At 43.5% G+C, this 16,471-nt stretch overlaps 3 protein-coding genes across 10 annotated transcripts in view; 2 read left to right on the plus strand and 1 right to left on the minus strand.

Annotated features, from left to right (window-relative positions):
- On the plus strand, positions 1 to 10,311 carry LOC112573338. 6 transcript variants are annotated; one of them, XM_025253609.1, is made up of 2 exons: positions 1 to 392; positions 7,081 to 10,311. In XM_025253609.1, exon 2 carries the CDS (start codon positions 7,085 to 7,087, stop codon positions 8,297 to 8,299), a length of 1,215 nt encoding a protein of 404 aa, XP_025109394.1. In that variant the 5' UTR covers positions 1 to 392; positions 7,081 to 7,084; the 3' UTR covers positions 8,300 to 10,311. The 6 variants fall into 6 exon arrangements, with proteins under 6 accessions (XP_025109394.1, XP_025109398.1, XP_025109395.1 ...); XM_025253613.1 differs by lacking the exon at positions 1 to 392 and adding an exon at positions 700 to 897; XM_025253610.1 differs by lacking the exon at positions 1 to 392 and adding an exon at positions 1,806 to 4,138.
- Positions 8,437 to 16,232, minus strand: LOC112573337. The gene is made up of 13 exons (XM_025253608.1): positions 15,995 to 16,232; positions 15,585 to 15,781; positions 15,016 to 15,114; positions 14,388 to 14,625; positions 13,327 to 13,706; positions 12,966 to 13,037; positions 12,523 to 12,680; positions 12,258 to 12,310; positions 11,994 to 12,123; positions 11,345 to 11,491; positions 10,895 to 11,019; positions 10,560 to 10,667; positions 8,437 to 9,738 (listed from the first exon to the last, which is right to left on the minus strand). Exons 1-11 carry the CDS (start codon positions 16,086 to 16,088, stop codon positions 10,935 to 10,937), a joined length of 1,653 nt encoding a protein of 550 aa, XP_025109393.1. The 5' UTR covers positions 16,089 to 16,232; the 3' UTR covers positions 8,437 to 9,738; positions 10,560 to 10,667; positions 10,895 to 10,934.
- LOC112573336 (ATP-dependent RNA helicase DDX24-like) overlaps positions 14,553 to 16,471 on the plus strand; it is a 16,702-nt gene continuing 14,783 nt past the window's right edge. Inside the window, exons 1-3 of one of the 3 annotated variants that reach the window (XM_025253605.1) lie at positions 14,553 to 14,575; positions 14,677 to 14,771; positions 16,243 to 16,312. The gene's annotated coding sequence lies outside the window, so the exon portion shown is untranslated. Of the gene's footprint in view, positions 14,772 to 16,242; positions 16,313 to 16,471 lie in introns of all 3 variants that reach the window. The other 2 variants (XM_025253604.1, XM_025253607.1) reach the window with 2 other exon arrangements.

Consider the following 16,471-nt stretch of genomic DNA (forward strand, 5'->3'; position numbering starts at 1 on the left):
TCTCATGGGGTTGACTCGTTAGGTATGGACGTTATCACTAAATTCCGAGACAGACGTCGGCGTCAACATTTACACGTGATGTTTTCATCTTTATCTATTATCTGTTATCCGGCTGCAGCCAGTGTGCACCGCGGTTCGTATCTCTATTACCTACAATGAAGTATACTCAATAAATTTCAGCGAGTTTTCATCAGAACAGGACAAAGGAACCTTACACTATCCACAGCGCTTGCCACAAACGCCCTTCAACGCCCATAGGCAGATCACGTGACTTGGGGCGTCGTCTGCTCCCGTGGCTTACTAACGTACTATGAACATTAATAATGGAACGAACCTACACTACAGGTCGATGAAGTGACTTCATTCATATAAAGCCAGCAGAAGGAATCAAGGTAAGTGTGTGTGTGAGTGTGTGTTTTACTTTTACTCATCATACAAGTCTCTTGTAAAATATTGACAAAATAATTCATGGAGCCTTTCCGCGCTTCCTGACACGAGTTTTGCGATTCCACTACTCCCAGTGGTTTCTCTGAATGATTGTCACATCAAGAAAAGCCAAAAACACCTGTTACTAATTTCGAATGGAGACTAGTGCCCCACCTTCCATAACAAATGGTCATGATGCTGTTTGTGCCTCACATCGGTGACAACCATCGTGTCAACAGGCCACACAGGCGGCACCTATTGATCTTGATGTTGCGTAAGTCGACAAGAGCTGAGACTCAGATAAACATGTCCCTTCATTCTAAGAATTTTCTTGAGCACACCTCGGTTGTACAGCACAGACCTTCGCCTTGGTGAGATATCAACAAGTAATTAATCCACCGAGAGGAGCTGGCCTGGGGTGTGGCGACTTCCTGGTTCGCTAAACTTTATCTGCTTCTTGCTTGGCTAACGGTAAGTGGGCGGCTTCGTGTCTATCTATAGTCTACAGTTATTACCTGTGATACCTGGCTTTCATCGCCATTACATATTACATGGTACAACGAGGCTGCACAGCCTGACAAATATGACCTGCTTCAGACCTTTTTTTAAAATAATTTTCAGCTTTTCCACTTATTAAAGCTCATAGCAAAAAAAAAAAAATAGAAAAATAATTTTTAAAAAACTGACAATTTAAGACACGTTTTTTTTTCAAAACCATATTGTAAAATTCCCCACAGTTCTGCTCCTACAGGTGACAGATGGAACCCGAACGCATGCCATCTTTTTGACCACGAACTTGTATTACTGGACTGCAGGCAGACGATTTTTTTCCAGTTAACTGCTAAAACGAGGCATTAGACGACAAAATTCCGGTTTAGTCACATTCTTTGTTAAGGCTCGCCGAGACTAACAGCGGAGAACTTCGCAAGAGGCTAAGCGTTGGTCTCGGCAGACAGCAGTCCACCTACACACTTACATGTTTTAACAGAAACAATCAACAATACAGTCACGATTGCTAATGTCAAAGGTGTAAACCACAACTATGCATCATTGCTACATAATATTCTTTGTATTCTATTGAAGTGAAAAATTCAGCAGCTAGCATTCGCAAGCCGTTAATAACTTTTTTTTGATTTCGAGAACAAAGCTCAGAACCCTTGGAGTCAAATTTCTTTCAGTCTGAGTCAGCTTTCAGAAGCGATCCTGCACTTACAAAGAAGACTGTTGGGTAGTTAAATTAAAAACTGCAGACATAAGAGTTATTAAACTACAGTGAGTGAGTATATTATTCCTGTGATCCATGCAAAAGGTAATCCTAGAAGCTTATACAGCCAACCTCACATACAGTCAACACACAAAGCAGATTATCAAGGACGAGCGGGGTCTGGTAGGGGTCTGGTAGGGGTCTGGTACGTCTACAAGAGACTACACGAAGCAGGTGTATCAGAGTGTATCAGCTGGCTGGGAATGCCTATCTAAACGGAGTAGTTTAGCACCCTGCTAGTGTAACCGAGGTGCACGCGTCCAAGTTTCAGCAATAGACAGCTACCATGACATCTGTAAACGGCCGCTAATTTTTCTGTCAGATCTTTAGCTCACAGAAAGTTGAAATGTGCATCTCAGTTAGAGGCAAAACTTAGTTTTCAGCTAGCTAGCTTCCAGCTAAGCTTCTAGCGGTAAGACAGACGCCAACTTAGCGGCTTCCGTGCACCTGGCCCCAGAACATCATCGACATGTCGTTTACCTGTACATGTCACAGTGCACCTGCACGTCATATAACCACCTGATGAAGTTTATGGTTGTTCTTGATCTTTCAGTGACTGGTCTGTCTGTCTGTCTGTGTGTCTCTGTGTCTGTCTGCCTGCCTGCCTGCCTGTCTGTCTGTCTGAGATGAAAGATGATTTCAGGGTGCGATGACAGTGACCTAGATGAAGTTATAATCCTGAATACAGACAGGTCATGTTTATTTAAACAAAAGATATCGCGAGATAACAGCTTGTAGTTCCTGTTACAGACTTGGAAGAGGGTGGGTGGGTTTTTGTAATAATTAGCAGATATGTCTGTACATGCATTGTGAGTTCGTTCCCTTACTACCCGCTTACTACCTCTCTCGCTTGCTCTCTCTTAGGTTTGGGGCAAAGAATTATCAGGTTTGGGTAGTTTTGCTCTCCGATTTGCTGCGGTCCGTCATCTTAGTATTTTTTTTTTTCTTCTTTTTTATTCTCTTTCCGGACTTCAATCTCGCTGCTTCTCATTACCTGATGCTATTGCAGCGTTTAATTACCAGTTTAACTCCTCACAGAAGATTAGTTTCTCGCTATCCTTCGTTCTAAGTAGTTCAACTGGCGGTGCCTGTGATTACGTCCCCTTTACATGGTCCCCTAAACGCGGTTATCTTCCCGCAGTCCTGTAAAAGACGGTTCGTCGGGGCTGTTTAACGATTCTTTCCCATTGACTTTTGTATAAAGTTGGTTTCAAGCTGAAGACTTCTTTTTTTATCTTCTCGGCTTCAGAAGACTCTGTCATTCGCTTTGGTGGGCGTGAATACCATGGCACTGACACTGACACTTGACACTGGAGACTTGATGAACTCAGCACAAGGACATGGCAGTCTTGTGACAGTGTAATCAGACCCGACACAGTCCCTGCTAGTACCTAGACAGCACTGAACAAAAATCTTACAGTCAGAATTTGTAACTGATATGTCGACTTCTGTCACTACTGATCTCATGTTTGTGTGGCCGTACATTAACGGCTGAGTAAATATTTCTGAAAATGTGTATTCAGCTATGAACTTTGACCCAATGTCACGTGATAGCAAGAAACAAATAGTACTAAACAAACCTATTACTTAATTATAAACAATGGAAGCAACAGAAACTCCATAAAAAAGAACATTGCCGACCGCCTATCATCAAATCTCCTACAAATGGCGGAAATGCTGTCTGTGACCGTTATGCTACCCATAATTCACTTTGTACTTTAGCTGGCTTCTTTTAACCTCAGCTCTTTCAGTGGCGTTCTGAAAAAAATATATTTTTAGTCTTAAATATAGGCTGTGCCTTCCCCATTGAACACATTAATTTGCACTCAAAGCAGACCTTACGGGATCTTTTGAGGGTAAGAGTTTGTTTGGGGGACTTTTTTGTTTTTGTTATTTTATGTTTATGTTTTGTTTTTGGTTTTTTTGTTTTTGTTTTTATGGATACAGCTTCTGTTTTGGTTGATTGAATGGTTGGTTGACTGGTTATTTCTACTTCTTTCTGTGTACTCTTTTTTCTGATTAGTTGTTTCTTTCAAGGTGGATAATATTAAAGCTGATGTACGGCAGCCGTGGGTATTGTTGCTTCATTTTCCTCTGAAACTATATTATCACTGGTCGATGTGTAGCAGGCATCTCCACGTCCTTTGTTTCGTGACTGCGCATGGTGCTACGGGTTAGGTTGAGCTTCCATGGGTGAAATCAATGCACCAGACAGTGGTATTCAGTAGATTGTCTCTGGCAGTCCTGCTTGTGTAGGCTCACTGCACTTAATTGTGCTCCGGCACTCGCTAATGGCGTCACGTGGGTGCCGAGACTCACATGGACAGTTCACGTGCCACCCACCGCACGCGCTGCTTGGGCCACAGCCGCCAGGTAGACCACAGGTGTTGTCCTGAGTACGTGAGTGTGGCTACCTGCCTCGTCCACTGGTACCTCATCTTGGCTATGGTAGGTATGCGTGATATGCGTGCGTCTGCGAGTGTGTCAAGAAGACAGACGTCCAGAAGCATGGATTGAAGACAGACTGAGAAACAATTTGACAAACAGGGATAGAGAGTTTACAGAGGAAGTCACGTGGGGGTGCATGAAGTACTCTGCTGTTCGATGTGCAAAATTGACAGTGTCTTGTTCTCAGCGCACACCTGGCTTCCATACACCAGTTATTCTTTGCCTGCTTCTTGCTGCGTGTCTGTTGATAAGGTTTTTACGGCAGTCCGTGTTTTTATGTGAAGGGACATAGAGCCTTGCGTGTCTTTCTGGGGCCAGTTGCACAATATATTTCGAATTTTACACAAGACAATATTTTTAACATAAATTTAGGGTGGAGTTCCGCTCCGTGAGCACATATTAGGGTAAAAAAAAATAATAATTGTGATTCCCGTAAAATAATCAATGGGACCATTATTGTTTGCTCACCAAATTCAATAAAAGCACGAAAAGATAAAGTTGCATGCTTGGTCGATGGGGTGAGCCCACTGAGTACGGTGGAATATAAGCGCAGCAGAATAAACAGATCAGCGAGCAACTCAACCGGCCTACTTGACCACTACCTAGAGATGACTCAACCGCTGCCTATAGGATAGAAATTCTCTTTTAAAAAAAACTCCACAATTGACACAAGTACACAAGGTATTAGAATATAGTTTTTAATTTAATTTGTTGAAATCCAAACTGCTCAAACAATTCGTCTTAGTTTTTTATCATCAGGTGTCTTGTCTGCTTGTCAATACCTCGAGTTCTGTTTTGGAGCTGATCTCATAACTGTTTTTAAAATTTGGAAAGAAAATCTTAAAACTATTCTAACCACCGGTGCAAGGCTTCTACACAGCATAGAAGCGATTTCCTATAAAAAAAATCTTAATTTGCTTCTATAAAACAGTTTTAAAGTTGAGACACGTGTTGTGCAACTGGCCCTACATTTTTTTGCGAAAGGGGAAAAGATAAGGGGAGCTAATAACTGCATAAACCGCCTGGCCGTGTCTCACCGTGTCCTGGTTACTAAATTACTGGGGGCAGCACTTAACCCTCACCTGCTCCCTTGACAGCCTTTTATTGTCATTCGCACCTGGGTGGACGGAAGGTATTTCCCAGGCGCTGATCCATGGAGCCTCAAACTCCATGAATTCTTCGGCTTCTCGCAAGGATAATATTATCATCAAAATCTTTCTCATCGTCATCCTCCTCTCCTTCTCATCATCATTGGTAGCATATCAGGGCGTTTGTTGTTGTTGTTGTTACAATCATCTCTTTACTCATTAGTGTCAGGTAAAACTAACGTCTTTTTTACAGCTAGCCTGTTATTAACACTCCATTTCTCGCCCCACCCTGCACCTGACAGCTTTCCTTTCGTTTGTTCCACACCCTCCTGCTGACGAGAGCCTGTCACAAGGGGCAGTGACGGGAGTCCACGATGTACATCACGTAGTCTACGTGAGTGGAACGTCTAACAACCACACACAACAGTGTTAGGAGCGCGGAGTGATATGACAGGCGCGATCAGGCGCACTTTCTTTTGTCTACCTCATCGCGTAACTCGAAACTGAATGTAGGGATGACACAGACGCTGGCTACGAGTCACGAGGGCTGCTAGTAAAGTGCAATCAATACTCATGTGTACCAGGTGAATCCTGCTCGCCTTGGCAGCAACAAGACACGGTTAGTATCTGCAAAACTAGAAGATTTTCGTTGCCTAGCAACCACTCGTATAGCTCGCTCAATCCGCCCTCAGGTAAAGCCTCGTGGAGATGTAATCACCTCCAAACTGGCAAAGTAAATCACAAGGCAGCTTACCCAAATTGTACACTTTTTGTTAAAGGAAAGAACTTTATATTAAATTTTTTATTTCGACATGAGCAGTGAACCGACATAAAATCCTGTTTGTTTGCTTGTTTGTTTACTTCTTTTTGCTGCGGTCCTGTGCTTCTCGAGGAATAGCAACTAGCTTCATATTCGTGATCAAAGTAAGGGCTTAGCAAAATTAATTTCGTTCCATTTTTTTAAAATTCTGGTAAAGTAGTCTCGCATTTCCACAGACAGCTACAAGAGATGCTACGTGTGTTAGCAGTAGACACAACGAGGGCTCTACTGTGAACTCTAAAGGTTGCGGGGGTGTCAAAGGTAACTCGTCCTCTCTGCAAACTCTGCCAGCTCGATCGCGCACCTGCATGGTTCCGGTTTGTGTGCTTTCCAGGCGTGTCTCAATGGCAAGACAGTATGCCGATGTTGTCGTCGATTGAGGATGATGAAAATAAACATTCGTCGCTAAATGTCAGCGCGCTGCGCTCGTCCAAACTTCTCCTGCTCCCCAGGTGGCGCGGGAAGTTAGCAACTCGTGCGCATGACTGGCGGTCAAGTTCGTCATCAAAATCGTTAAACCACGAACCGTGCCCCATCCTTCGTCACGTGACTCCATGACCGGATCCTCTGCTCGGCGAGTCGGCCATGTCTGAGGGTATAAAGTGGAAGTTCGCCACGCTGAGCCCGCCAGTCTGCATGACCACGGACTTCAAAGATCAGACAGTGAATAAGACCCAAACCCGAGATCGGAGATCGTAGTTTGTGGATCGTCTGCCTAGTGAGATCCTGGATATTCATGTGTGTTGAGAAGACTACTTGGCGTTTGGATCTTTTCGTGAATCTTTGTCGAAAGAATACCTATATCACTATAAGTTTTTCTAAACAATTTGTAATAATTTAATGTTTGTATAGTCAGTCGCGTTCGTTATTCGATTATTCACTTCGAGTATTATTTCCTCTATGTTACCTTTGTTCGACCATAAAAAAAGCCAAACTATATCCCTAGTGCCTTTTCTCTCCATAAACATATCAAATAATATTTTTCAAACTTTGCACTCTCATGAAATAACTATGTATTATTTGTACCACTACAGACTGATGGCAATGGCTGCGCCCAAGAGTTCAAGAGATGAGGACCTCAACATGCAGTCCGACAGTGCCGACACCCTGGGTACAGCAAGACTCGACCTGCCCAGTCTCCGGCGCAGAAGCTACACACCCCGGGACGACGTGGCCGACCTTGCCTCGCTCTCGTCTGTGGAGTTGTCAGAGGCGTTGAGCGAGCTGGAAACCGATGAGCAGATTCGAGAGTTGGGCGAGGTGTTAGCGCCTGCTCTGGTAGGCACGTTCTCCGCCAAGCTCGACGGCGACAGCAGCACGCCCATGCTCTACGACGTCACACTGACGTCATCTGGAAACTACGCCATCGTGACGGACTGCTGGAACCATTGCGTCAAGGCTTTTGACCTGCGGGCGCAGGGTTGCCCGTGCCGGAGCGTGTACCCGATGAAGGAACTGTATCCGCTGTGCATCACTAGCCTCAGCCACCCGGAGAGGGTGGCCCTGACCTTGCATCATGAGGCCAGAATCGTCGTTCTGGCTATCGCGGACGAGGATGAGGAGGTGGAGGCTAGCGACGCAAGATCACACAAGAACATGCTGTCGTTTCACTCGGAGATCGCGACCAAGGGAGAGTACCGCGGCATCGCCCGCCTGTCCCCCTGCCACGGACCTGCAGCAGACGCACCAGGGACAGCAGCTGCAGCTGATCCCTCCTCAGAACGCCTCGCCGTGACGGCGCCCAAGGAAATTCACATCCTGTCTCTGAACGGAAGCATCTTGCAGGTGGTTGTTCCCTCACTGTGCGGTCTCCCGTTGCTAAGCGATGCCATCTACGTTACAGCGACCCCTAGAGGCGACGTGGTGGTTAGCGACGTGGGCACGAAGCGCGTCGTCTGCGTCGACCGGTCGGGCCGCCTGCGCTGGTTTCAACCTTTCATCGAAATATCGCATGACGATGACCTCGACAACGAAGACGAAGACGAGCACAACAGCAGCTGTCCCAACGGCACCCACGCCCACGCGGACTTTAAAGGCATCCAGTGGCCGCTGGGGGTCGCCACTGACGAGGCTGGTCGCATCCTGGTGTGCGACTTGGAACTGCACAGCGTGGTGCTGCTCTCCCCAGGGGGCGCAGCCAGCCGCCTGTTCTTGACTGAAACGGAATCGCTGGAATACCCACGTGGCCTGCACGTGGCCAACGGCCGCCTGTGTCTCACGCAAGATCACTGCATCAAGGTCTTCTCGTACTAACTACACGTTGCATAGCAACAGTTGCTAACGCTGTGAGTATGGATAACAGTTCTGGAACACTGGTCCCACCCGTCATATACCAGGACAACAAGCTTCGGACAAGCTTCCATTATTAGCTCATTAAATTTTTATGTTAATTTTGTTGCACTTAAATGCAGTCCCTCGAGCAAAGAATTTTTTTTAAAAACTTCTTAAAATGAAGGACCATGTGTTAGCTTCCTGTGGTCAGGAGCTCAAAATGCCGCCAGGACACTAACTAAAAAGCCTAGCAGTCAGTTAACTTATAACCATCATGGCTAACTTCCTGTTAGCTATCCAGCTAGCGCCTAAACATTACTATGCATCTAGTCTTTGAATAACATTCTACTGCTTTCACACTGCAATGAAAATAAATCTTGTTGCTTTCCCGAGGACATAACCTACTAAGCAAAAATTCTTTCGACATCTTGCTATAAAAAAATGCGCTGCTTGAATATTTGGATGGAGTTTGATGGTCGTTTTCAACTGTTTACTGGACTGTCTGCCATCTTGGCTAAAGAAGCCAGACCATCAGCAATAATGTTAGCATCTTAACATCTCAATTTCATCTCCTCGTTGAGGACACTGCTGTGAGAACTAAGAGGTCACAGTGACAGTGACCTGTATACACTCGGTAACACTGAGAAAAGTGTTTGTGAACAACGAGGTTGGCAGCAGATAAATAATAATGACAGGCAACAACCACGAGGAGCATTAATTAGACATTCTTGTCGGTAAACGAGGACAGTATTTATCATCCTGGTAGATGTTAAAATGTTTAAAAAAAGATAAAAAGATAAAAAAGAAATGGAGTTTTTCTTTTTAACCACGGTGGTCACAGTGGCAAGTTTGTCGGTTGTTTCAGTAAATGTCCAGTAAACTTTAACTGCAAAATTAGTTTCACAATTTTTGTCCATGTGTCTCTCTTACTCGCTTAGCAATGTCTTTTACAGTGATGCCATGACATAGGTTTGAAAAGAAACAAAAATTAATGGTACGAGATGCTGTGTAAGTAAGCTGCTTCATTTAATAATCTTTATTTATTTCTTCTACCACTTTCATTTTCTCTCGCTGTGATCCTGTCATTACATGTTACCAACTCTTTTTTGTTGTTGTTTCATGATTTCCCATCCCAGGTTGACTAGAACTATTCCTCTTTACAAAACACTTTCTTGTTGTCAAGAGGAATTGTTCAGAAGATCGGAGTGTGGAGGTTTTCCTGTGTTTTCATGCCGCAATTGTCGTGGTTGTCGCTAGGCATTAACACCCGATTACTACCCTCGTCACTTCCTCAGCCCTCATTCAGGTATGGCCTTTCTGTGAGTCTGCCGCCGAGCATTGTGCTGTTGGTATTCAAATATCCTAGACAGTAGGGGTTCTGGGCAGCTGCTGTTCTGGAGGCACTCCCCGGCAAAGCACACCTGCAACACGATTGTGAATCTTCTTCTATCAAACTCTGTATTCCCTAGCGGGCTTTTACATGCACTAGCTTATGGCTTTAGGTCTTCCACAAACAATGATTAAAGCTCTACTGTACACCCTGCAAAGACCTATGTTTGTTCTTTAGTCTCATTGTTTTGATATATTCAGAATCATATGATTTATTAAATGACCGAGCGCTGAAGACTTCACTGCCAAAAGACCCGAACTGATGTGGTACAGACACAGGGATCACCAGGAGCTACAAAGATAACAGAGGACAATAGAGAGAGAGAAGAAGGGGAGATGAAACTAAAGATGAGAAGACAACTTCCAAAAGTGGACAATCATTCACCTGATCTCTAAGAATGGCAAAGAAACTGGGAAAGGTACGGAAACAATGTAAAATCGGAGAGACAGATCATGTTGAGGAGGATCATCATGTGATGTAACTATTATTAAACCTGTTCGGTGATCGAGTCTCTTCACTTGCTACTGTTTCTTGTTTGCATGCTCTTAACAACTTACAAGTTACATAATGTTCTGTAGAATAAGAAAATAAAGTGTAAATAACCCTTGACTTGTAAAGTGATGAATACTACTTTGCCTTGAACATAGAGTACAATCATGACATCAGACCCCATCCTGTCAGATGACTGTACACGATTTATGCACGTGGTCCGCAGGGTGCACTAAAAGCCAGGCTAGTATGTGTGTGTGTGGCGGTCTTGCTATGTGAAATATTTATGTCTGTCTTAATTCATGGGTCTGTTTCACACCTCATCACACAGTCGGGCGCAAGACACAGAATCAGTTCAGTTACCTTTCCTGTCCCACAGACAGAGCCATCGGCAGCTGGAATTTTGCTGATGGACACAGACACAATGTTCTCACAGCAGAGGTTCTGGCACTGAGATTCTAGAGGCCTCTTCTGGGAGAAAACAGAATGGTAAACTCGATGAGAAACTCACTAATGTTTGCGTCCATGTAATGTCGCAAAATGTGTTGTGTGGTGGGTGGGTTCATTCTGTAAGCAATCATGGATTTGCTCTTTTTTTTCATTCATCGCTTTCTTCTTTCTATCCTGTTTTATGTTTTTATTTTACTATTCGTCAGCTAATAGTAATGCACACTCGAGAGCCAGCAACGAGGACTTACTGAACACGGAATGCCCGAGTTGTAGTGTCGGCACTGGTCTTCAAGGGACAGTTGTGCTCCCGGCAGTCGACTTGGAAACTGATAGCCACTGCCAACGCCATCGAAGACAGTCGGAATACCACACCCTGAGTGTCAGACACCGGATCACTTACTTCTTTGACCTTTCTCGTCAGCATGTGACAATAATCTACTTTACCTACTTAGTCTATCTGCGTGTATAGCAGATCGCACACATACGCGAACACGCACGCATGCCCACACACAAACAAACAGAACATCTATCCCGTTCCTCTGATAAAAAAAAAAACCTGATAAATGGTCGTGTCCTAAATACAAGATCTTATCACAACTACAATCTTGACGAACACCAATCAGTGACAACTGTCTCAGCGATGTATACACCAATCAACGCCGACTGTCTTACAAATGTATAACCCAGTCAATACAAACTGATTCAGGAAGTTGGAAATGCTGAGCTTAGAACAGGAGGAGAACCGGTTGAATCTGTAGGCGTCGGTCCAGGAATAACTCATGATGTAGCTGGACATCTTGCTGCAGGAGGTTGCGTCCCCCTCCCCGTCGTGAGACGCGCCCAGCCTGCCAGTAAGACACATCGTTAAGGCTCGTCACGATGCCAGCACTCATTAGTCAAGTCAGGCCATTGCAGTGGGAGGAGAAGTACGGTTACGAAAAGGTTTCCGGATAGATTATGAGACAGAAATAGACTCGTGCAAACAGAAAATAAAAAAAAAAATGAAAACAAAAAAAAAACTTACAAAGTTCGTGTGTGTGTGTGTGAGAGTGCGCGCGCGCTCCTCGGTGTGTTTTTATAGCTATTGTTTTCGTTCGCAATGGACTCTTTTTCGTCTGACTTGTCTGAGATACGCTCGACTGATATTTTTATCGTCAAATTCAATTTCCTACTTCAAAAATAACTCAGATTTCTTCGCCATTTGATCTTACAGTATGACAAAATGTCAGATAACACAGAGGTGGGGTTTGATTAGAAGCAGATAACTCACAAATGTCAACATGGCTCGTCACGGAACTTTTCTACCCAAGAATCGCAGGGGCAAAAGTGCAAGAGCAGATTACTCACAGATGCCCCAGCTCGTGAGCTGCGGTCAGCACAGCACTGTAGATGCGGTTGACCTCGATGACCCCTACGTCATACGAGTGACCCGTGAAGCGGCGCGCTGTGATGCAGGCTCCACCCTTGTACCCGATACCTGCCGAGTCGAAACGTTTCATTGGTTACAGTGTTTCTCTAAGAGTTACGACACAGTCAGCTAAAACTTGCTCTGGAAAAAAATTCTTTTTAACTAAAGTGCACAGGTCAAAGGATCATGCTGCCTGTTGTTACCTTTAGCACTGTCTACACAGCTTCCGTTGTCGGTTTTCTTACAAAGGGTTTCTCTGAAAAAGAAATCAGATGTGTATAAAGCCATGTGTGCACACATCATCACCATTATCATAGGCGCCAACCTTCTCACAATCGTTATTATCTTCATCATCATCTCAGTCGTCACTTCCACCTTTTATCTAAACTCTTATTGCTTTTTTTCAGTAAAGACTTTGATATCTTAATGCTCAGTGTTTAATTTTACAGTTCTATAGTATCTACACACCCAGTCATGAGCACGGCCACATCATGTGGTGGGTTCATCGTGTTACTTTCGTAGGTCTGGATCCAGGCTCGAAACCCCTCGAGCACATCATCTAGCGACACGCGCTCACGTGACCCTGGGATCCTGCTGCTCTCGATAAAGGTCTGGAACCCTGAAAACTAGACGACACGGGTCCAAAACAAACAATGAGCACGACGTGATTGTTGTAAATAACTAATTGGCCAGGTAATTATATCCTTGTTTTCTCCATATTTTATTATTTGCGAGTGAACAGACCATCACGACGCTCTCGTCTTTTCAAAGTTTAAACTTTAAAGGAAGTGTATAAAGGGTGACGGTAACAAAAAAGTTGGGTGGATTCAATGCAACCACAAAATGAAAAAATTAACCCATTCTAGATTCACACAAGTTTAAGAGATGAAACAAATGATGGAAGATCTTACGAGAAATTTTCCGTAGGATCGAATCTTCAGCTGAATTCTGGGCTCAACAATTGCCTGGAGACGCAAGTTTACCTGCACACATCATACACAAATAACTGCAGTTCATGTCATGTAATTGATGTTGTACAGAAGCTGCTATTAGCGAGGCTTAAAATTGCATTGAGGGCGTGCAAGCTTTCATGCTACTGTCTCACACTCTCTTTCCTTCTGTGTGTGTGAGAGAGAGGAGAGAGAAACAAAAGAGAGTAACTGATTACCAGATGTTTATGGACAAACATGGAACCTTGTTCACTGGACACATAATGTCAAATATTTGTCTAGTTAAGACAAACCACTTTAAAAAGATGATTATTGTGACTACCGCTTGCCAGAAGTGAAGAATGTAGTCCTCTAGTTGTCTGGAATCGTAGTTGAACGCTTCACACATCTTTACGTCGACCATCACCATGACCTCCACAACGTAAGTACCGTTGGATGCACCCCGGGCGACTGACGTAATCCCACTGCCGGAAGTCCCGCCAGGAATGAGGGACTGTGGTGGCGCTGTCTGCGTGTCCCCTACTTCCTGTCGTTTACGTCTCCCACGCCGAGTCCCGCGGAGCCTGAGCTCTGCTCTAGCGTCGTCTCTGGTGCCAATGTTGCTGTCGTGGTTGTTGTTGTTGCTGGCAACCTTCGTCGTCCTGGGGCCGTGAGGTGGCGCTGCTTTGCGCCATAGTGTCTTGTTCTTGAACATGGGTGGGACTGAGACAAATTAGTCACAGGGAGCAGAAAATTAAATGTCTACAGTTTCGGGAAGAGGCGTTGAGCTGATTTGGCCAATCGAGAGGAGGTGTTAAATATGGCGAGAAAGGGGCAAGAGAAGTCAAAGGTGAGGTATTTTTAACTCAGAGAAAATGCCAGAAGAAAAAGTTTCAAAGTCATGACTGTCTGCCCAGAGATTTGCTAGAGATGAAAGGAGAAGAAAGGACTACCGTTGTTGTGTTAATTTATGTTTCCATTTCAGATATAAGCATTAATACAGCTTATAAAATCCGTGATTTACCTCTGAGATTTATCTCGGTCTTTATTCAATATAGAGTACGAAATCTCTAACAAATAAGTTTTTCTTATGTCAGCATTGTGGTTATCTATGACTACCGAAGTCTGTTGTTTTGTTGCTATTGAAAACACTATTTTTCTACTCATTTCGGCGGTTATCATATGGAGTGCGCTTATGAATCTCTGGATTACAGTTGTAGTGTCGCTTGAAATATTTTTTTTTTTACATTTTCTTCTGCATGGCAGTTAATTAAATATCTCCACATAAATACTTGCGAACATGAATAAGAAAAAAAGAATTGTAAGGAGAATAAGGAATCGTTTACAACTTTCATTAATATTATGTTTTAAAAGAAGAAGAAAATATAAAATATTATAACAAACCTTCAATATAATCATTTGTATACTCAAGCCGCTCGTCATCTTCGATATCATCAGTACTGTCTTCTAAATGTCTGCTTCGAATACCAGGATGTGACAGAGTTGCATCCCTTTCCCACACCGTGTGCGCATGTCTGTTGTCACTTTCCTGTCTTCCGGTGTCTCTCTTCCTGTTGTCTGCTGAGTGTGCGGTTGGTACTTCTGGCGAACTTATTCTTGTTTCGTAATCTAGAAAACCATTCTGCAGATAGTAAACACGGAATAACTGTTAGGAATGTTATTCTTGCTTCAGGTCGTGATGGAGGTATAGGGTTGAGGTCATGGTGCAAAGGTTGATGATCTCAAAAATCGTAGCTTACTTCGCTGCGCTTCATCTACTGTGCTTGGGTAAACCATAGTTTATGTTGGTGTTCCCGTCTGTCCCAGTGTTTAGAATAATATTTATATGGGGAAAGTTTTGAACGACTGGAACAAGTCTTAAGACGGAAAATTACTGTCCGAATATATAAAAAGTAAATAACATAGGGTTAAGAGGGACCAAGGAGTTTGTCGTGTAAAAATATTTGGCCAGTGAAGACATATTACTGTTCATACTACAGACATTGTGACCAGCCACCCATCTATACCTTACCACGTGCAACGAGTTGTCTTGGACATTTCTGACAATGCTGACCACGACTCCAGAGTTCTCGTCGTAGAAAAATTGTCGGGATTTTTCTTGAGTGTCAGCCTTGATTAAATAAATAAAGATCATTACAGCCAAAACAATCCGTGTCTTAACTAGATGATCCTTCACAGTCCGAACCTAGGATGAGCGATCAGTGGATCCCAATTTCACTAGAATAACAAGGATTCTAAAGCAAGGTTCAGAAAACATATCGAGAACTAGGCTTCCAGTTAATTTTAATAAGCCCATGGTCTCAGCTATTTCAATGGCTGAAGTCTTTACTTATAATATTATGCATAAATAACCCTGACTTCTGTGTCGTGGCCATCTTTGTGTAATTGGTAATGAATTATATGTATATATCTTATATGATAAGAGAAAGGAGCCGAAGTGGAAAGAGGGTATTGATAAAGGGGTAGTAGTATTTTGCACTGTGTTTTACCCAATCATTAGTTTTGAACTCAAACCTTTAAGTGCTCTAGAGCATCGCGTGCTTGCACGCGCACCTGTGTGTGTGATTAGTTTGTGTTTACCTGAGCTGCCTCAAAGCGTACTGGGATGTCGACAGCGACTACAGTGAATGAAGTGAAATCATCATGCAGAACTGAGGTTTTCACTCGGCGAAGGTGAAAGTTGCGGGTAAACTGGGAGGTGGCTACTGTTAGGGTCAGCTCCTTGTCGAGGTCAGGGTCACCAATGATGTGGACTTCCGCGTGATGCTGCTGCACATCTGTGAACATAGCAACAAGCATTCACGGTCTTGTATCAATCACATGCGTGACATAATAATAATATAATAATGCGACATAGCGTAAATATTACGAGTAGAAATCGGCGCAGTTGCAATGTTTGTACCCTGCTTATCCTCTTTAAATATTTAATATTATAATCTCCCCTCAGGGAAAATCAAAGCCATATAAGCCCACGTTTTGCTTGAACTTACCTGTAGAAGATTTTAGTTTGTCGAGATTCACAGAAGTGACTGGAAAGAAAGAAAGGAAATTTAAATCATTGCATCTGCTTGAGTGTACGTGCATAGAAACTAATCTTAATTCGCGTATAATTGAAAAACAAAAATAAGGCAGATTATCTGTTTATGTGCCAATAGTAACACCGCATTTTTATCCATATTTTATTTTTCCAGAGAAATATAAGCTTCTCTGGGATTTTTTTTTTCTTTTTCTAATACAGGTCGAAACTTTTCATGGTAAGACGCAAGTCGGGAAAGTCCAGCGAAATCCTTTGGTTCTGGCCAGCCAAGGTAACCGCAGATTATAGTTACACTATAAGCTTTTTTCATAGTGCTATAAATGTATACTTAGTGAATAACAACAGCAATAATAATAAAGTAAATTCTGAGGGACAAGCAAGGAAGATCAATTCCCGGATAGACAGGACACACACAGTACATGACGGGACA

The sequence above is a fragment of the Pomacea canaliculata genome, linkage group LG10 (assembly GCF_003073045.1).
Source record: "Pomacea canaliculata isolate SZHN2017 linkage group LG10, ASM307304v1, whole genome shotgun sequence".
NCBI classification, from domain to species: domain Eukaryota; kingdom Metazoa; phylum Mollusca; class Gastropoda; order Architaenioglossa; family Ampullariidae; genus Pomacea; species Pomacea canaliculata.